General features: G+C 32.5%; 1 protein-coding gene and 2 long non-coding RNA genes across 12 annotated transcripts in view; 2 read left to right on the top strand and 1 right to left on the bottom strand.

The window, feature by feature from the left end:
- Positions 1 to 4,464: 4,464 nt before the first annotated feature.
- The window catches only part of LOC110021718, a 45,484-nt gene continuing 28,555 nt past the window's right edge, over positions 4,465 to 21,393 (top strand). For both annotated transcript variants that reach the window (XR_002293687.1, XR_002293686.1), the window contains exons 1-2: positions 4,465 to 4,540; positions 11,037 to 11,130. This is a non-coding gene — a long non-coding RNA (uncharacterized LOC110021718). The remainder of the gene's footprint in view (positions 4,541 to 11,036; positions 11,131 to 21,393) is intronic.
- Positions 10,398 to 21,393, bottom strand: part of LOC110021716 (phototropin-2-like) — a 39,487-nt gene continuing 28,491 nt past the window's right edge. For 2 of the 9 annotated variants that reach the window (XM_020720318.1, XM_020720319.1), the window contains exons 19-23: positions 19,798 to 19,917; positions 14,237 to 14,288; positions 12,476 to 12,588; positions 11,243 to 11,383; positions 10,398 to 10,701 (exon numbers count right to left, since the gene is read on the bottom strand). In XM_020720318.1, coding sequence (XP_020575977.1) covers positions 10,609 to 10,701; positions 11,243 to 11,383; positions 12,476 to 12,588; positions 14,237 to 14,288; positions 19,798 to 19,917 — 519 coding nt within the window. In that variant the 3' untranslated portion in view covers positions 10,398 to 10,608. Of the gene's footprint in view, positions 10,702 to 11,242; positions 11,384 to 12,459; positions 12,589 to 14,236; positions 14,289 to 19,797; positions 19,918 to 21,393 lie in introns of those variants that run through there. The other 7 variants (XR_002293685.1, XM_020720320.1, XM_020720322.1 and 4 more) reach the window with 7 other exon arrangements.
- On the top strand, positions 15,482 to 16,019 carry LOC110021719. The gene is made up of 2 exons (XR_002293688.1): positions 15,482 to 15,842; positions 15,949 to 16,019. It is a non-coding gene; the product is annotated as an uncharacterized LOC110021719 (long non-coding RNA).

Here is a 21,393-nt window from a genome sequence, read left to right as displayed (position 1 = left end):
GAGGAAGAAATCTCTCACTTTCCCTCCACTTTTACAATCTCTCGAAGAAATCATCATAATTGTTACACACTAATGGAACCTCTCTAACCTCCAGGACCTCTAGCACACTATCTCCCTCTTCTATTTTTTGGCCAAAATGTTCTTTTCAAGTTATGGATGAGCTTTCTCCAAAGTTGCCTAAGCATCCCTTCAAAATTTGGCCTTATCCAAAGCTTGAGTAGGCATAACCGTCGATCTCGCCGTCGGCGGCCTCGAGGGTACCGTCGGCGGTTTTTTAGAGAATTTTTGTCCTGTAGTCTTGGGAAAATCTCGTCGTCGGCGGCGTCGAGGGCGCCGTCGGCGACATAGTTCAAATCTTCACATTTTGGTTCTTTTCGCTCCAAATTTGCTCCTTTTTTCATCTTTTTGCTCCAATGACCATAATTCCTTATTCCTGCAACAAAACATCAAAAATACCTTTCTTTAAAGTGCAATATCATCAAAAACAGTATAAAATAAGTATGAAAATCTCAACATATTTTCCTTTGGTCACATACCCTTTTGTTTGGGCTGATGTCGCCATGGCATGAGCACCTTTGAGTCACTGCCTCATTGGCACACCCTTTTGTTTGTGTCATCATCGCCACAACATGCCCATCTTCGGGTCACTGCCTCCTTGGCATATTCTTTTGTTTGAGTCGCTGTCACCACACCATGCCCACCTCAGGGTCACTACCTCATTGGCATACCCTTTTGTTTGGGCCGTTGCTGCCTTGCCATTCTCGCCTCTGGGTCACTACCTCCTCGACATACCTATCTTTTGGGTTGTTGCTTTCACGACATGCCCATCATTTTTTAGTCACTTCTTTTACGATATACTCACTCTCACCACTTTTGGTGCACTCCCTGTTTGCTTATTGCATATCCTGCATGTTCGCATGCGTGCTCAGTCAGTGCCCCTCGAGTAAGGTGTAAATCCTTTTTATAGGTTTCCTTTGACTTGATACAAACTCATTTGTTGCTGGCGTTTACTTGTCGCATGATAACTCAAAATACTGTACATTAGTCATAGTGAGGAAGGTTGAATCTAATAATCAACTTAAAAATTCTACTTTCACTTCTAATAAATAGTAATCACACCTATTTTGTATTTTATTATGACATACTTCATATTTTTGAAACAATTATGTGTGTTCAGCTGACTTTCATTTTCATGCATGATTGTAAGTCTTGTAGAGTTGGATTTGTTTTAGACTTAGTTAGGATTAAACATTACAAATCTATCATATTCACTTGACCCACATATTAGATCTTATTGTAACTACAAGTCTATCTCGAACGTAAGTTATGAGACAAATTTTTAACCAATGTCACAAGTCCTCATTTCTTAGGCTTTTTCATAATATTTTATAATAATAACACATGTCATAACTTTTTAATAAAATAACTAATTTAAATCAAAATAAATCAATCAAAATAAATCTCAATTTTATTATTATAAAGCACAACATAACATAATTGGAGTGATAAGCTTCTCAGTATTCAAGCACTTTCTGCCTATCATTCTTTGGAATAAAAAAAATGTTGAAACGTAATCTTTCCAAATTGAATTTTGGAACAACAACTTGAAAGCAAAATTTTTGAAATTTAAAGAGACACAAGCCATTATTTTAATTAACAGTCTTATTAGAAGATTTTCACTCTTAGATGTATTAAACTATTGAAATTTGGCATACAAGGAACCACCATTCTATAATAAAATAAATCATATCTTACTAAATTAGGTAGGAAAAAAATATCTGTTTTATTTAGTCTCATAAATTTTCATATTTTTTTAGTGATTGAATCTATTACATAATAGTCTTTATATATGTTGAGAAAATATATTATTCTTAATATTTTATTCGATTATTTGAGTAAAGATTTTCAAAATATATGTGATTGTACCCCCATAATCATACACATATTTAAATTAAGTTTGTTTTTAAATTTTTAACCTGGATTTATTTTATCACATAAATATACTTGATTACAACTTCTATTGTGACACAATGCTTTAGTGTAGCTTGCATTACTTGGAGATAATGTGAATATAGAAAATTCTATAACTATAAATTGTATATTTTCATTGATGTAAACTATATAATATACTTCCTTGTATGTATAAATTAAGACACAAAATAAGACCTATAATTCAAGAACTAAAAATGTCAAAAAAGGAATGTGAAATAGATCACCCAATACTTCCTCTCTAATGAAAGCATAGAAATACCAAGTTAATTAATAATTCATGGAATCAATTATGTTTAAGTGTTTTAGCAAATGTGTAGCCGATTATTTTTCTAATGAAAATGAACAATTACAACATTTTTTTGATTGAAGTGTGTTGTTTTATGAAAATACAATTGATTTTTAAATGTTACATTTGCTCATGGAAGACTTAATTGCCTATAATATGAATAGCTACTTGAATGTCATAAAATAAGAGATCAAAGAAATGCATTGTACTTAAAAATCAAGCAAAATCCTAAGCTGAAAGAATAAGAAATTACTATTTTTTCTCGGTTCACAGAGAGAGAGTGAGAGGTGAATCACCAAAATAAATTGTATGGCTTGTTATTAATTATTGTGTAATTGGACATATTGCTTACTATGTGTCATAATATGCATATAAAGATAATGAGCTATACTTGGCCAGCAAGATCCATTGTTTTGGATTTCCATATAAATATTATAACTTCTGATATGACACATCCATGTTGTGCTACATCCATGACATGTGCTACATGCATGACATGACCAAGTTTATGCATCACAATTTTGATGCTCAAATGAGTGATAATGAGATAAAGCAATTGACTTCACAACTTGACTTACTTTCAAAAATTGGAAAGAAAAATAGAAAAGACATGGGGAACATGTTTGGGTACTGTTAAAATGGTTAGTGGAATGAACTCACAAAGCAACACAAATAGTTTTTTGTTAATAAATATAAAGTAATTAATGATTAATTAACTAGTTAGATATTAATCAGCCATGCTTTAATGATTAATTTGTATTTTTTTTGGTAAGATGACTACTGGAAGGTAACTCATTGAGATATTTCATTTTATTTCTAGCTAATGTTTTGCTCATTTTATTAATTCCCACTTCAAATTTGAGTTTCTAGTTGAAGAAAAATGTAATAACACCTTACTAAGCCAATAAAAAGAAACCCTCCTTGATAGGTCGAGAATTAAGTTGAATAATCAAACAAATTTACGTTAAATAAGATTTATCAAATCCAATAAATTAAGATATATGGAACCTAATATGTGATGAAAGAGCTCACAAGCATCGCAAGAATAAATTTGTCCCGTAATTGGGTTTACGTAATAAAAGTGGGAATACAGAAATAAAAAGACGAAACACGAGAAGATTTGATTCAACTTAGGATTGAATTTAATTTTTATATTTTAGACTAGGGCTGTCAAAACGGCTCGTTGTTCGCGAATAGCTTGTGTTCGGCTCGTTAACTTCGTTCGATAAGTTAACGAGCCGAACACGAATTACACAAACTAAGATGTGTTCGTTCGTGTTCAGCTCGTTTTGGCTCGAAATACTACTCATCAAGTATATATATATATATAAAGTAGTATTTTAAAAAAACCTAATTGACTACAAAGCTACAAAGATTTACAATCAATTAAAATATTGATTAAGAAAATAGAATAAAAATTATTAAATTTGATTCAAATGATGTTTTAATATAAATAATAATTTTTAAATCTTGCTCAAACCCTTATTTTCATATGGCTACATGATTAGGGTTGTTAAAATGAGTATTTGTTCGTGAACAGTTCGTGTTCGGCTTGTTAAACAAACGAGCTGAACACGAACACATTTTTGAACTCGAAATATAAACGAGCCAAACACGTGCGTTTACACTCCCTATTTTAGACTACTGAATTTAAGTTAAATTCATCATTAATTTCTAATAATAACAAGCTATCAAAGACCACCTTAATTCTACTTTGAAAGCTCCAAATGATGGGGAAGCAGTGCCGACGAATAGGCGAGGGAAGCGAAAAAATATTACATCAGTACTACGCACGTAGAATTGATTCAAATGATGTTTTAATATAAATAACAATTTTTAAATCTTGCTCAAACCCTTATTGTTTATGTCTTATGACTATATGAATAGGGTTGTTAAAAAGACTCTTTGTTCGTAAACAACTCGTGTTCGGCTCTTTAAGCAAACGAGCTGAACACAAACACACTTTTTGAGCTCGAAATATAAACGAGCGGAACACGAACACACTTTTTGAGCTCGAAATTTACCCTTCTCCCCCCCCCCACCCTATTTTAGACTACTGTATTTAAGTTAAATTCATGATTAATTTCTAATAATAACAAGCTATCGAAGACCACCTTAATTCTACTTTGAAAGCTCCAAATGATGGGGAAGCAGTGCCGACGACTATGATGTAATATTTCAGCGAGGGAAGCTGGGTGAATGGCGTCGGTTGCAGATCGCGCCACCCTCGCTGCCGCGAGTTCGCGTCGCTCCTGAACGGAGGTCGCTTTTCTTGGTTTTTTTTTAGTTTCCATGTTTATTCACTCGGGCTTTTTAATTTTTTTTTTAATTTTTCGTCCATTGCTTCCCTAGAAATTTCGCTTGATTTTGGTTAAACAACACTGATTTTTTACTTGTTTTCAAGTTCCTTAAAGCTTTCATCTTTTGCTTCAGGGTTAAATCCAATGGAGACAGTTTCATGAAATGAGAAGGAGAAATGCTATCTGCATTTTTTCGCTTTCGTTTCCATTTTTTTGAGGCGCTAGTTTGCATGCATAACTGAGTACAATGACATATCCGTTTGATTGATCGGCTTCATAGAAGGCGCGTATGAGCAACTTATGCAAAGCAGAACGCAGTGCTAAGAATAATCTTTGATAAATTTACGAAGGTGAAATGAAAAATAAGCATATTAGAGAAAGTGTGCCTTAGCACAACTGGGAATAAGAAGTTGAAAATAGATCAAAATGTTTAGGATGGATAGATGAGGATGCAAAACGAAATCTAATGGAGTTAAGAGTTAATGTGAAAATGATTGCTTAGAAGGATATATGCCATGGGTATGGGTTTGAAGTTAATTGCATAAATTAGATTTCTAGATGATTGCCTTCTTCTGCTACAGAATTTTAACGTGAATGGATGAATTGCTTAGAAGGATATATGCCAAAAATGAATAGCCTGGCATTTAAGGCTGTTTGTGGATGCCAAAGAGAATAGTAACTATAAGATTGTCAATTTGGAGCATTAGGTACTAAGAAGAAATTACATAGTTAGTAGACCTTCATCATCGTTTTCCCTGCCTTCATGGGGCTTTAGTTTTTTACTGCTTTTTATTAGCTTCAATTTTTTTATTAGAAGAATATATTCAATTAAACTTGTGGATTTAATTTTTCTTAAAAGCAAATAAATTTTATTTCTCAATAGTGAAGATTACCGAAAGAAAAAAGGTAGTTCCTTCCATAATCAAAGAATTATATTAAGTTGCTTGTATAATTTGATCTCAGGTATCAAATCAAGCTTAATTCAACTAAACTTATGATATCAGTTAAGAAAGATAGTTAATAAAAAAATAATAAGTGGATTGAATTAGCAACTTCAATAAGGAGGTTAGAGGATCAAACCATTATAAAAAAAATGAAATGCTTCAAGTATTGTTAAAAAATAAACATAGTTAATAAAAAAATAATAAGTGGATTGTATTAGCAACTCCAATAAGGAGGTTAGAGGATCAAACCATTATAACAAAAATGAAATGCTTCAAGTATTGTTAAAAAATAAATCATTTATATGAGGAGGTGGCACTATGCATCTATTGTTCAATTGTGATTCCATAAATTTGAACACATTAATCAAATGGAAGTTGGCACTAATCCTTAGACCAAATGTAACATCTACGTACATTGATTTATTTCAAATTTGAACTGATTTCCACTATTAAAAGTAATAGTTTGTAGTACCATATCTAGAGTTGGTAGATGCCTAAAGGAGGAGGTAGTATTGCTTCTTTTGTTTTTACTGCTTCTTTTACATTGCACCATGGTAAAACCATAGCAATAGGTGTGGCCGAATTATAAGGGAGTGGTGTCTCAAGAACAGCTTCATAGATCTTAAAGCCGTTGTTACTTTTAGGGTTTGGTGTATGAACAACATTGTGGGAATAATTAACAACTTGAGGCACATGGCTACAAGAAGAACCATTTATCATGTTAATAACACCTAAGGAAGTAGGGGAGAAGATGGGGCGCTTGCCCAGTTATCACTGTTTTCTGAAGGCCTGGTAGAACTAACAAGTCATGGATCTTGCATTTGTTCCTATTGCTAAATTTGGGGAGAGGAGATAAGTTTCTGGGCTCATGAAAGGAAGCTATTTGAAGTTTGAGCAGTGGGACACATTTTAGAAGACAAAAATATGCATACCCTCCTATTTTAGTGGGATCAGTGGCATTTATGAAGATATTATCCTTTTTTGAATTTTGTATAACTAGATCCAGGTTTTGTGGATTACTAAATTATCCAACTTGGCATTATGAAACAGTTGGAGGAAACTAATAGCTCTATCGATATTGAGTTCAGCTGGAGTGTTATCATTTATACTTGTATCAGCATCATCTCAAGTTTCTTCCAAATATTTTTTAACTAACCTGCAATTTAAAGCGTTGCAAAGTGATATAAATTCAATAATGGGTGCAAAAGAATGTCACATTGTTTAAAGATTGTAGGATTCAGAAAGGAAATCAGGAAGCCAGCCTCTTGATACGTTCATAGATAACATCCTTCATCTCACAGATTGCTAAGCTGTAGGACCAAAGACCATGGATTCAAAGGGAGCATGTATGACGGTTGTTGGACCATAAATCCATGAGTTGCCCTCTTCACAATTTTGCAAGAAAGGATTGTAATTATTTCTCATTGTAGACTTGTATATATTCCTAATGTTGCTTAGTTAGCCCTATGTATAAATAACCGTTAAATAAATGAGAAATGAATCAAGCTTTTGCCATTATCTTCTTTTCTATATGGTATCCGTGTACTAGATCGGGGCCCCAACTTCAAACCATTCTTTTAAGCCTATTTCCTTCTTTCTCCTCCCAGTACAGGAGTTGCAGCTTCTCAGCAAGAGAGTAAACCATCTTGACTAATGAGAACTTGACAGATCCACTCTTTTCTACATGGTATCCGTGTACTAGGTCGGGGCCCCAACTTCAAACCATTCTTTTAAGTCTATTTCCTTCTTTCTCCTCCCAGTACAGGAGTTGAGCTTCTCAGCAAGAGAATAAACCATCTTGACTAATGAGAACTTGACAGATCCATTCAAGGAAAACTCTCAGGGATTACAAATTTTATATTTGCTAAATGGAAGAAATTATTTAAAGGGGCCTTAGATTATGAAGATCTTCTTGAAAGGAAAAGAGAAACTCTACCTTCTTGTTGATCTTTCTCTGAGTCTTGAAGATCCAAGGTTCATAAATTGGGATGACAGAGACTAAATGTCATAATGAAGATCTTCTTGAAAGGAAAAGAGAAACTCCACCTTCTTGTTGATCTTTCTCTGAATCTTGAAGATCCAAAGTTCATAAATTGGGATGACAGAGACTAAATGTCATATCATGACGCTATTGAACTACATGTTGCTAATATTAATGTGCCTTACAAGTTCCGCATAACAACTAATGAAGTATAGGAAGTCACGTGGTAAACATACTCAAAGGCCAAAGATGTTTCTCTCATCTATAAGATCAAGATAAAACTATGAATTACCAATAACATGATGTCCATAATTGAATATTTCAATGCAATGAAGATTTTTGTAATTAGAGTTAGATTATTACCAAAATTTTAAGATGGACTGTAGCGATAATGTTGTGGTTGTAAAATAGTATGTTAAGATAGAATCTCTGAATTTCTTTGGGATCTAACTAAAGGATTTAGTTCATATAAGTCTTGGTATCATTCCTTACTAAATGAAAGCTTTCTCCTTTGTGTGTGCTGATGAAGGAAGGAGGATTGTTCAACTAGGAATACAAAACTCAAAAGAGTAAACTATGAAAATCATACAAACTCAAGGTGGAGGATTGATTACCACTAAACTTTCCAAAGATAAAGGGCATAAATTTTAGTATAAAACTATCTTATGGTGAAAGCATTGCAAGAGGAGAGGTATAATTAAATTTATTGAATTTGCATGTGAGACCTCAAGACCATGGCAAATATTTAGAAATCCATTCAAAAGTGCATGATCATTTCATGGAGACTGGAAGACTCAACTCAAGTAAAATTGATTGGTTAGTGAACTTTCTCAACTCTCGAGAAAAATTTATTTGGGTCATTATTTCCGATTCAAAATGTTTAAACTTTTGATCCTTATATTTTTGTCTTGATTAGCTTCAATAATACTTGGATAATTGATCTTGATGGTATTGTTCCCACATGATAAATTCTGCGAATATCTTTTTAAGCTATCAATTTTCTTAGTCTTATCTCAAACCCATTTAGTTTCTTGAATGCATAAGATATATATCTTTCTATGAACCATAATATCTACTGATTCTATTAATTGACAAAGAATGTTGTTAATGTTTAGTTGAAAAACTAATCTACCTATCCTTTATCTTTGCCGATATTAAATTTACGACAAGTTTCTCAAGTCAACGCACGCACAAATCAAAAGGACTCCTACCTCCAAACTACTTAAATAGTTTTAATGAATTCAAAATTTAACCTTGAAAATGAATTGTCCATAAAAAAATATAACTTTAAAACTTAAAGGCTATTTTATTTTTAACTATGCAATATCACCGGTGAATAGAAGATCGATTTTTGTGGTATTGCACATTACTTGGATAAATAAGAAATAACATATAGTATCAAGATTAAGTGTAGAATTTGAGTTTATAATAATTGCCTAAGAATCTGTGAACTATTGTAGTTAATAATTCTTGAGAATATAAAGATTAAGTATGAAGGACCGTGTGGCCCCAAATTTGAAAAGGAAATTGAGATGCAGACCTCTCGCTATAGCCATTTATGATGTTCTCCAACTCACAGTTTGTCAAGGTGCAGGCGTCGAAGCTCAATTATTCAAGGGCCACGGATCCATAAGTCGGCGTCTCTATAATTTGTAATAAAAAATTATTTTCTCCTCTTCTTAGAATTGTATATATTCTTGATTTAGCTTCGGTAGCTCAATGAATGAATTTAAAAAAATCTCTAAAGCTTTTGTCATTTTCCTCTTTTATTTGGATTATCACACTCCACTTTTACTAGAACAACTAAACATTGTTCTTTAGGTTTTGACGTCTGCTTTCCTTCACATCTTTGCTAATGACATTAGAGGAACTTTATGCTGGAAATACATATTTTCTGTTCCTTTTAGACAAGTCTTATTGTCTTCATCATCATCACCAGTAATTTTATGTCAACAAGGTGTGTCAGATTTTTGAATCTTTATTTTCCATTCTTCCCCGTAAGTGTTGTATGTTGTGCTAAGTTTATTTTGCGCAAATTTTTTTGCTCAACTTCTTCTCATATGACTTTCAATCAACCTCTTTTTATTTATAATCTTTCAACATTAAATTATTTATTTATTATGTTGGTGCATCTTTTGGCTTCATTATACATACCTAAACCACTTGAGTCATTCTCACTCTTTATTTCCAATCACGCTAATCCTAGTCTTTTTTATTTAGTCATTTTCTATTTCTAATTTTTCCATATATCTATCATAACATTCTAGTTTTTGTCATGCTCAATTTGGCTATCAATGACTCCTTGATTGCTCAACATTCAAATTCATAAGGCATAGCTAACCTAACTACAGTTTCTAGGCTCTAACATAGACTTGCTTGTACTAGTTCTTCAATATTTTTTTTGTTTATTACAATAAAAATGAAATTATTTTTGAATAAAGCAGTTTGGCAAGCTGTTCCTTTTGTTGAATATATGCAGCTTGTAAACAATTACATAAAAGAATCGTTAATTCTAACTTTGTTTATCAGTTAACTCTGTCTGACTATTATTTCTCCATCCTCATTTTTTTATTGATCTAATACAATAAAAAACATCAAAATAACACAGGAAATCATTAATTATTCTCCTAATTGATTTTTTTCTTTTTTCATATTTCTTTTAGAGCTGGCTGTTGATCTTTTCAATGATATACTAGATATTACAATTCTGAAAATTTATGTTCACCATCTTCAGAAATTTTCATCTAAAAAGATAGTTTCGAGGCCTTTTGCATTGCCTTTTTTTTCTTTTTTTAGCTGTGTACGCCATGCATTTCAGCAGAGAGGTATCTCTCGTGTTTTCTGCCCCAAAACAGAGCACTGGGATTAATTCTTAGAAGCATTCAGTACAAAACTAAGCACATATTGTTTTCCTTACCGATCTACCACCTGAAACTTACACGCCAAAATTCAAAACTTGTCAGCAGTTTGTACAATATGTAACTCTTAGCGCTTCTCTGTTTAATTTTTACTAGAATCTAGGATAAGGAAATGTTTGATAAGAAATTCAAGAAAAGTTTAGCCGCTCTGCTTGTTTGTTACCTCATAAAAGTTTCATACTCTGGATCAACACACATCATTATATAATTTTTCATCTTTAGCGTTGGAATTTGTTTCCTTGCTAGTTAATTGAAGAGGAACATCTAGCTCAGGAATACTCTGCAAAAGAGAAAAAGAAAAGAGAAATCATGATTTTTGGACTTCCTCTCATAGAATTTATTTCTGAAGAAGCATCTTGCAACTTTCTTAATCATTGTTCTTCTGCTCATCAAAACTTCAGATTCATATGGTAAATTATGGATTAAGAATAAGTTAACCTTGATTGCCAGCAACTTGAACCTTTTTAAGTTTTACTTCGGAATATTTTTCCATGAAGATGATATATATATTTGGTTCGCATATCTATGAAGATATTATTAGCATAAACCCTTGACATTGTATACTAATTGAGTAATATTTGTTATTACTTTATGTCCTTGCCACTTTTTTTTTAGAATATAGCAATGCAACGTATGGGGAGAAGATATAGAGACACAATTATCATCATGAATTAGATTGAAGATCTGACAACAAAACAGACCTCCCAATGTAAGAAAACGCTGTAATTTGGCTTATTTTTTTTGAGTAGCTACTTATTTTACGTATTTCCATCTTTCACTTGGCTGAAAATGATACATTTATGTGTATGAAATGAAATTACCATGCAACGAATGAGTGGCCAATTGATCTCACGAAAGAAAGAATGCTGCTTGATTTCGTTGGCACCAGTGTTAGATCCCAAACGATAGGCTGGGTCTCTGTGCAGCAATCCATTTATTAACTGCCTTGCTGTAAGGCTAACCTGCCAAAAATTACACTCATTTCATTCAGGTGTATAACTTAGTCATTTTTATTACCAGGAAAGTATACTGTATCTATGAAATGTTCATAGAGGTTGGATTAGCTTAACACAGCCTTCATTATAAAGTTTGCAATGCAGTATCTCATTTATAGCCTAATAATTATTTGAAGTACTAATTTTGAATGAGGGTAATAGTTTGCAGAGGCTTGTAGTTGAGCATGAATTATTATGCTATAAGCAATTTGCAATCTTTGAATATCTGTGGTGTGTTTTTGGATTTGGCGAATCTTTGAAATTGAGAAGCTGATGCTTATTATGAGCTTATTGTATTTTATTTATTTATATACATGCCCAAACATGCTAGGTGCTATTTTTAGAGGCTTTGCAATTTGTTCATGCCTATCTGTTTGCTTATATGGGAAAACTAAATATTTCATTTATCTCATTATCAGTTGTTTTCCAACTATTATGCTTTTGTTTTGTGAACCTTTGTCAGCCATTCATTTACAAATTGTCTGCTAATAAAATAAATGCGAAACTATAAAAGCCTGAAACCCTAATAAATTTCAATAATTTTTATTTTTAGTGCTCAATGGAAGTGTATTTCATAATAGCTATTCCAAAGCGGAAAACTCTGTAGGGCTTCATTAGTGTTAAATGAACAAAACTGGAATGTAAATTTATTAATAATGTATATAAAATTTCCTATACCTTTGCTTTTGGGGCTGCGAAACTCACATGAATTGTGCAAAGCTCTCTAATACGATTCTTTAAATCTGAGGCTAACTTGTCGTCTAAAGTCTGTATGAATCGTGCTTACTTTTATTCAGGGCTTAGGGTACTAGTGAGTGCCTAAGAAGCCTTTAGAATCACAGAACATTTGTGTAATGGAGCGGCATTCATGTTTTTGATGATCAACTTATAGTAAGCTAGAATCAGTAGTGTCTTGAACTTGGCTTCTTTCCAATAAAAATATGAATTTATCGATCGATTGTAGATGAGCTAGTAAAACATAATATGGGCATGACTTGAAGATTCAGATGCAAGAGTTGGGTGAATGCCTGTTAAATTCTTACTAGACATTAATCTCACCGGTATGCTGCTTGGAAACGTAAGATCTTTGTACAAAATGTTGGCAAATGTCTTTTGTCTGTTCTTTCCCCTAAATGGTGTACGGCCATACAGCATCTCATATAGTAATATTCCTGCATGTTCAGAATGAAAATGCAGTTAGAAGATTATTAAGATAACTACATCAGGGTCACAGGAATGTCTTTATATTTGCCCATCAAGTTTAGGCAAGGGAGGTTTTCTTTGCTTGAACATACATTATATTTTCTTTCTTTTTTTATAGATTTATATGAGAATAAGTCATTCAATAATTATTTGGTTTCTAAACATAGATTTGTGAAACAAGTTTTCTAGCAGATGGGAAAATGCAATTGTCGTTTTTCAAAAAGAAGTGGTGATGTGGGCAACTGTGGCAACATGAAGAGGATTGTACTGCCTTAGGCAAATAATGCATGACTTTTTACTCTATGTTTATATTGCGTTTATACGACCTTCATGATCTCCAATAAGCTTTTGTCTAAGGTAAGGTGCATTTTGCCCCGGAAAAAGAATGCAAAGTGTCATAAGGGATAGCATTAATGGCACATTTTATAATGTTTGACGAGCTTCTTTGATGGCTTTTTGGCTGTCAGCAACTGATAAAATTGAAATTTCTTGTACTCTCATATGCTAGTCAAAAGTTTGATATTTACCTTAAAATCATTTCCATGTACTGTTTGTGTTTTGCAGTTTAGTGTTACAGTTTTGTTCAATATTAGAATTTGACCCAGTTATTATTTTGCAGACCTTTCCATTTTGATCTCTTATGTTTATAATTTCAGTTTTTTTTTTCTATTAGATTTTCCATTGATATTGACAAATGATAAAAATATGCTTAATAAAATATGGATATTTTACCATCCATTCTTTTTTTCTTTTTTCTTACTCTTGCACCCTTACTCTGGTCTGGCAGTGCAAATAATTGTGCTTTATGGAGACGATAATCTCTCTCTCTCTCACTTAAATTATGATTATTTTTTGGGGCTGTAAAGAGGTTGGTTGGTGGTCAGCTACTTCACGCATGTAACTGTTGCTACTTGTAGCCAGTTACTGGCGAACAAAGTATAAGGGATGACATAATGATATAATTTGGAAAACTGAAGGACTAATCGGTACGAAGGTCTACTAATCATTCAGCAGAAACTGCAAACTTTCATAAAAAGCCAATCTTAATGTTTTATCATACAAAACCTTGGTACTTGGGAGTCTTGAGATGAGATTTAATGGTGGATATAGCTTGAAGCTATCAAACTGAACACGAAATGAATGTTTGTTGACAAAGGCAATCAAAAAATTGAGGGTTCAAAACATAATGTACGAATATTGTATCAATGAAAATAGCATGATCAGGTTATAATGCCCCATTTATCATAATAGATGTGTCATTCAGTTCCCAAGTGGTCTAGTTCTGGAAGACTCGATATATAAAGTGCCTGTCTTCCTGTGAAACTTACAAATTCACTTTCACAAATATAGTATCAACTGTTGGTGTTCTTTTTTTGGACTGATGTGGATTACTATTTGTTCTGAGATGGCATGAATATGCAAACGCCCATGCAAATGAATATATATTTTGGTTGTGTGCGTTCCTAAAATTGAGATTATTTTCCTTTATGCTTCTGAATTACCCTTACACTTTACAATAATAATGCACCATATGAATTATTAAATTTTATTTTATGTCAGAATTAGTGATAATTTTATTGTTAAGTAGAGATGGCTACAAAATGATGATTTCCATACCAAGGGCCCACCAGTCAATGGCACTGCTATGGGCTGCACCAGTGATGATTTCCTGAAAGACAGATGTTAGGTCAAAAAACATTATCCCAAGTTGTCAAAATTTATAATAAAGTTGAATCTAATTTTTGTTAAGATTGTTGAATATCTAATCTATTTGAGACTGAAAAAATAATTTTCATAAGATGACAAAATGATTCCATTGGCCTTGGAAAACATAGAGCTATATGATGAACAGAGGATTCCATTTTTTCATTCAAGTCTGAATGCCCTAAACAATGCAAATTATATTAACAGTATGAAACTTAAGACTCTTTTCCTCTTTTTTTGACTATGAAATTTCAAATTTTTGATTGCATCCTATACTAGAAGTGTGACATTTCTGTAGAATACAGCTGGAATCTGATAGCAACAGAGTTAAAAAAATAGATTGAAATATATCACAGCATGTTAATTTATGTGCCATTCTTTGCTTTTAACATGAACAGTGGCATAATTTAGCACTCCACGTGGAAGAGATGATAGTTTTGTTTTAATTTGTACTGCAATATTGCACATGCTAAGGCTTTGTTTGAGAACGCATTGAACTTCCGTTCTATTGCCCGGAATGCCGCCGCTTGGAAAAATTTACGTTTGGCGACAGAGCGTTTTTGGAATGTCTCCAGACATTGTATAACAAGAACGGAGAATTTTTGCCGTTTTAGAACGGTGACGACGAGACTAGTTCCGCCACTTGACTTTTGAAGGAGCTTCGCCAAAGCTCGTTCAAACGAAGCCTAAGTCATTAGTGGTTAATAAATTTGGGAAGCAAGTTTGTGACAAACAAGGTACTTTTATCAATCTGTACCCGCTAGTGCGAGGATTAGTGTTTGCATAGGTTGTTGTAAACGAAGGAGCAGATTTACTAGTTTCAATGATAAAAAAGGGAAGCAGCAGTTTTTTAACATTCGGAATTGTCATACTGTTACAATCACTTGGATTCTGCAGTGCCTCAAGTTTTGGAGTCTTCATTCTAGTTGATTGGTACAATCCAACTTATAAGGAAAATCTCTACTTGGTTACAGCCTTGAATTGCTTTTCTTTCATTGATTGCTGCAGTGGATGCATGGAATACCGAATTTGATAAAAATAGCAAGTTACTTTTTTTTTCTAAATTATACCCATTTTTCACACCTTTTAAGATTGTCAAAATTATTTTTATAAAATTGTACAGTTTATTTTGATTTATTTGATATATAGAAGTAAGTATATATAATTAGTAAATTAAGCTTTATAAAATTATTTCCCTAAAATAACTAAACTTATTTTAATGTTACTATTCATACAGTAGATTATTTTTCAATTCTCAGAAGAAATTTTACTGTAGCCACTCCACCCAAGTTGGCATGCAACAACTTGACGCATTCGGCGGTAACAATTAATTAGTTAAATGAAATTAGGTATTATCGATAATCTAGGCCCATTTACTTCCATGTATTTCCTTTGTTTTTCCCTTATATTTTTGCGACCTGGGCAAACCATGCTGGAGGCAGGGACCCGCTAATAGACTCTCGGGTTTGGGATTGGAGAAGGAAAATTGATATATTTAATGGGCAATAGAGGCTTGGAGGTAAGACAATTGAAGTAAATGTGTATATATACATATCTACTTATAGTTGATTTCATTTAACCTAAGTAATCACTCTTATTTCTTTCCAATTTATTGTGCTTTTCAGCTTGTCAAACCTGTAGCTGTAAACAAATTTTGGGTTATGGGGCTATACAAAGGAATTAAGGATGAAGAAGGGTAAGGAAGTATGCTTGGCTAGAAATTTTCCCATTTTGTTCTAGCTTTCACAAAGTTTGTATGAAAAAGTCAAATTGAGGTAAAAGCATTAATTGAGATTATCAATGTATTAAATTAAGTTTGATTTAAGAAATTCATAAAATTTAAATGAATTTGTTATTGCTAGAGTGTTTATGTAGGGAACTGAGCTTGGGGTGAGGTGTAGAGAAAAAATTCATCATCAGGTTGACCTACTGATCGACATGAGATACTTAATTGCTAAAATAAGAAGTGAAATATTTATAGGATTAATGTTCGTTGTTGCTCATAAGTAAATCTACTCGTTATGCATTTACATTTAGAGTTTCTTACATATTGAGCATATTTGATTATGTTAGTAGACTTTAATTTATGTAAATGATTACCTATTTATTTTCAATTTTGTAGCACTTTGTTAGAAATGCAATACAACCAACAAAAGCCTTTATCTCACTAAGTAGGGTTGGCTCCATAAAACCTTTTTCTCCAATGTATCCTATTGAGTGTCATTTTTTCATTTAATTCTAATAGATTAAGATCATTTTTTATACAATATGCCCGGGCCTTTTTAGGCCTACCTTTGCCTGTCCTAACATAAGTTAAATCTAAAACATCTACTTTCCTAACTGGATCGTTGAATGGTGATGTTTAATGTGACTGAACCATCTAAGGTGATTCTCTCTAATCCTGTTTGTAGTTGGAGCTACATCGATCCTTCACGAATAGATTTCTTTCACATTTTGTCTCTTAAGTGTCAAGCCACTCATCCACCTAACCATTCTCATTTCAGTAACACCTAACTTTGTTTTATGCTTCTTTTTAAAGGCCAACATTCCACACCATAAATCATTGCAGGTCTCACCACCATTTTATAAAATTTTCCTTTCAGTTTAAGTGGTACTTTATTTTTCTTCAAGTCTAAGTGATACTTTTCTATCACACAACAGGCCCGATGTATTCCTTCACTTCAACCAAAATAAAATCCCCAGCTATATCACCATCACTTTGAACAATAGACCCTAGATATCTAAAGCGTTAAAACCTTTTAATGATTTGATCACCTATAGTAAAAATTCTGCCACTAGAACTACTACGACTGAAATTACATTCTATGTTTTCAGTTTTAGATCTACTCAAATGAAGATCTTTAGACTCCAATGAAGACTCCATAATTCAAGTTTTTCTAGAACTCTTTCTCTAGTCTTTCCAAAAGAAGGATATCATCAATGAAAAGCATACACCAAGGTACTTTATCCTGTATAGGTCAAGTAAGAGCATCTATAACTAAAGCAAAATGATATGGACTTAAAAGCCAATCCTTAATGTAATCCATTTGAAATAGAAAAATACTTTGGTCAATCCTCCTTTTGTTCGAACACAAGTAACAACTCTAGTAGGCATATCTTTAATGACTTGAATATAAGTCATATCAACACCTTTCTTTCTAGAACTCTCCAAAAAACTTCTCTTGGAACCTTATCGTAAGCTTTTTCTAGATCAATAAAAATCATATGTAGATCCTCCTCTCTCAGTACTTCTCCATCACACCTCTCAATAAATGTATACCTTCTATAATAGATTTGTCAGGCCTAAATCCAAACTAATTATGAGAAATATTTGTATCACAATTTGCCAGGCCTAAATCCAAACGAATTATGAGAAATATTTGTATCACATTTTAACCTATGTTCAATTACCCTCTCCCATAATTTTAAAGTATGACACATTAATTTAATTCCTTTCTAATTTGCACACTATTGTGCATCCCTTTTATTCTTAACAATGGGGGACAAAATACTCTTCCTCCACTCCTCGAGTGTCTTTTTAATTTTTAAAATAATATTGAAGGCTTTTGTAAGCCAAGACACTCCCAAATATCCTAGATATTTCCACACTTTAATAAGGATATCATTAGATCCTATTAATTTTTCACACTTAGTTTTTTTTTAAAGCCTTATTGAGTTCCTTTTTACTAATGCGACTGTAAAAATAAAAACTTTTATTACTGTTAATGATATTAAGATCACTAATATCGATTGTATTATTTTCATAAACTCAGTGAAAAAATTGTCAAAATAGTTCATCCACATATATTTAGTATCTTCTTTAATACACTTTACTTGAATTAAATATTTATTTTTCTATTCTCTTTATTTGACTAGTCTATACATATATTTTTCGCCATCTTTTGTGTCTAATCTATTATAAAGATCACAAAAAACAAAATTCTTACTATCATAAATTATTCTCTTAAACTCCCTACAAGCCACATTATATTTTTCCTTCCCAGTTCTCTAAGCTTTTACATTTAAATCAATTTTTGTAACACAACTTCTTATAATTTATTTCTGTTCACATTATTCTTTCACCACTAACTTTTTTTATTTATAAAAATTTTTCCTTTTAATTCTCTAAGTATATCCTTTGCCACTTATTTATTAGTGCTTGTTACTTTATCCCACATAAAATTTTTCATATTTATCTTCTGTTATTTTCTATTTATGTATTTCGTTTTATTTTCGCTTGTAGGAAGGAGTTCCAGCAAGGAATAGGGACTACAACAGGGAATTCCCTCAACAAGGAGTATCGTCCTTGGAGAAAAACTTGGGAGTTCCTGCCGGGAAGGAGGCCTGTAGGGAGAAATGAGGCCCGCAGGGAGGAGTTCTGATTGTAGATAGGGAATTCGGCCAGGCAGGTGAAGGCTCAAAAGCTAGGCTAAGATCCCTTGCTCTGAAACTTATGTAGTTTTGGAGAATTGAGCAGAATAATTTTATTGCTACAAAATGTTGGCTTAAATGCAACTCACTAGAATCCTAACTCAGGAAAGATATAACACCCATATCTCCAAGACTATAAGAATCAAATCAATAAACTAAAAACATAAACTCCTATAAAAATAAAAGAAAATACAAAAATAAGAAATAACAGGAAATAAAAAGCATCCTAATATATCTTCTAATGGAAAAAAATCAATAAAATTTTCACCATGTACTATTGTCCTCTCATTGAGCTTGCAGCTGCATTAAATCTGCTCTTCAATCTATCATATTTCATATTCAAAGGGCAAGTGGAAGTGGTTACATTTGTAGTAAAGGAGTTATGTTGAATTCATGTTTGATTACTTTATGTAAAGGTGCTATGCTGGCATTTGCATCCTAAATACATTCAATCTAGACCCTGATCACGACATAGAAAAATTGTAAAGCTATATTTTGACCTTCTTGAATGCAAATTTGTTTGCTAGTTGAGCGTCTATATACAGAATTTATTATGCTATTCTCTAGTCTTATTTTTACCTTGTCAGCTTGAAAGATAGATCATTGACCTGAACTCAATCGAGTCAAACTTGTTTTTTGCTGGAGTGATAAATGTCGAGCTAGAGAATTGACACTATTCTTGTGATTTAGTGCATTTTGTTGATGATTTTAAAGATTTCCTTGTTGGAAGTCTAGTTTAATATTTTTAATCTTGGTGGGATTAACAAATTGGTAATGAAAGCATACCTATTCACTAAGATCAAGTACTGGTTCACGATGTTGCCTACATGTTTGTTTTTTTTTATGGATCTCTTGTTACCATTATTTTCAAGTGACTTCTAGAACGGAAATGACAGCGCACGACCTTCCATTCAGGCATGATTAGTAAAGCATTGGCTAAATACCGGAATATGATCAGCCACATTGATTTTACAATTTCGGAAGAAAACTAATGATATATGAAAATGACTAGTGGCATCTTAAAAATAGTAGAAATATCATACTGGAGCTATGTACTCTTCTGTTCCTACAAAAGAGTTTGATTGTGTGCTTGGTTCTGCAACAAAGATTGGAGGAGGATGGCCTTTGGATCTTTTTCTTGTCGGTGTTGCATGCTTTATGACCTGTACATTTTGAAGGCACTTAGATAACAATTTTTGAGGATCTTGAACACAAATTTGAAGATGGAAGAATAAAACACAAAATACTAAAAGAAATAAAATTGAGATGAAACTATTAAATTGGAGTACAACTATCCGAAGACACTTATATACATGCATGTATACGTATACATTTATATACGCGTGCTTGTTCTTAAAAAGTAGTTTGTTGACCTATCCCAACCTGTTGCACGAACTACCTGTTGAAGGTGGCAGCAAGACTGAATCTTGAATTGGGATTCACTTGAGATATAGGGCAATAAGTGGAAGAAATGGAGGGAAAGAAAATGAGTTAGGCCAAGATATTGGGAAATAAGATGGGATCAAGAACATGTGAGAGTGGGATTGATGGGGAATTGCTTGTGGCTGAGTAGAACAAAGAGAGTCAAGAAGAGAGGTTGCCAACAACTTATTTCTCATTTGTAGTAATTATATAATTATAAAAATGAGGTCAACAATAATCTACTTGCACATTAAGAATTTCTTTGAAATTGTATCTACTCTTATAGTAAGTTTTTTTTGTTTGCATAACTGATTTTTGGAAAAAAAGTTGTTTCTTTTACATCACCATCCAAAAAAGTAGCATTTATTGTAATTTTGCATGGACCTTTTTAAGTTGGCGGCCAAAGAGACCAGGATGTGAATAATATTTATTTTTATGTTTGTAGCAAATATCTCCTAGTAGTCAATTTTATTGGTTTGGGTGTTTCATTTTGCTATTAACTTGGCTTTATATCTTTCTAGGCTCTCATCAACTTTATATTTTAATTTAAAAACTAACTTATATCCTGTAACACTTTTTTCCTAGTAACTCAACTATTTCCTAAGTGTAGTTCTTTTCTACCTCTTCTAAATTAAATGTCCTAATAGATTAAAATTTAATGTTATGAACATTTATTAGAAAGGCTTTTTGCGTATGAGTGAAGTTTGCAGATGATGTCCATTGAGTTATGAGGTATCGGAGATGTTTGGTACATATTTTAAAATCTTTTTTATTTGTTAGTGGTTGCAGTTGCTCAAGAACTTTGTTAGAAAAGGTAGCAAGGTTATCAAATAATGGCCCTTTATTTTGAACTTGCAAGAGAATTTGGATGTCTTTGTTCTCATTCTATAAACCTATATTGGTATAGTAACTAAGTATTAATCTTAATTGGATCATTAGGTTGACTTTCTTGTGTAACAGTAGTAAAGCAATTTAGGTATAAAATGCCTTTTTTGTTATCAGGGTTATATTCTATTTGATTATTCTCTTCTTGAAGATAAATCTGATCAAAGAAGGAATTTTTTTATTAAATATGATATATTAAGAAATGAGAAATTATTTTCTAGTGGGATGATAACGTTTATAATTCTTTTGAGTTTATGAATACAACAACAACAACAAAGCCTTAATCCCCCCACTACGTGGGGTCAACTACATGAATCTTTTTTCTCCATTGC

The sequence above is a fragment of the Phalaenopsis equestris genome, unplaced genomic scaffold, assembly GCF_001263595.1.
Source record: "Phalaenopsis equestris unplaced genomic scaffold, ASM126359v1 Scaffold000140, whole genome shotgun sequence".
In the NCBI taxonomy this organism is placed as follows: Eukaryota; Viridiplantae; Streptophyta; class Magnoliopsida; order Asparagales; family Orchidaceae; genus Phalaenopsis; species Phalaenopsis equestris.
Note: the sequence above shows the minus strand (reverse complement) of the source record. Positions and strands in the feature narration are given on the sequence as shown.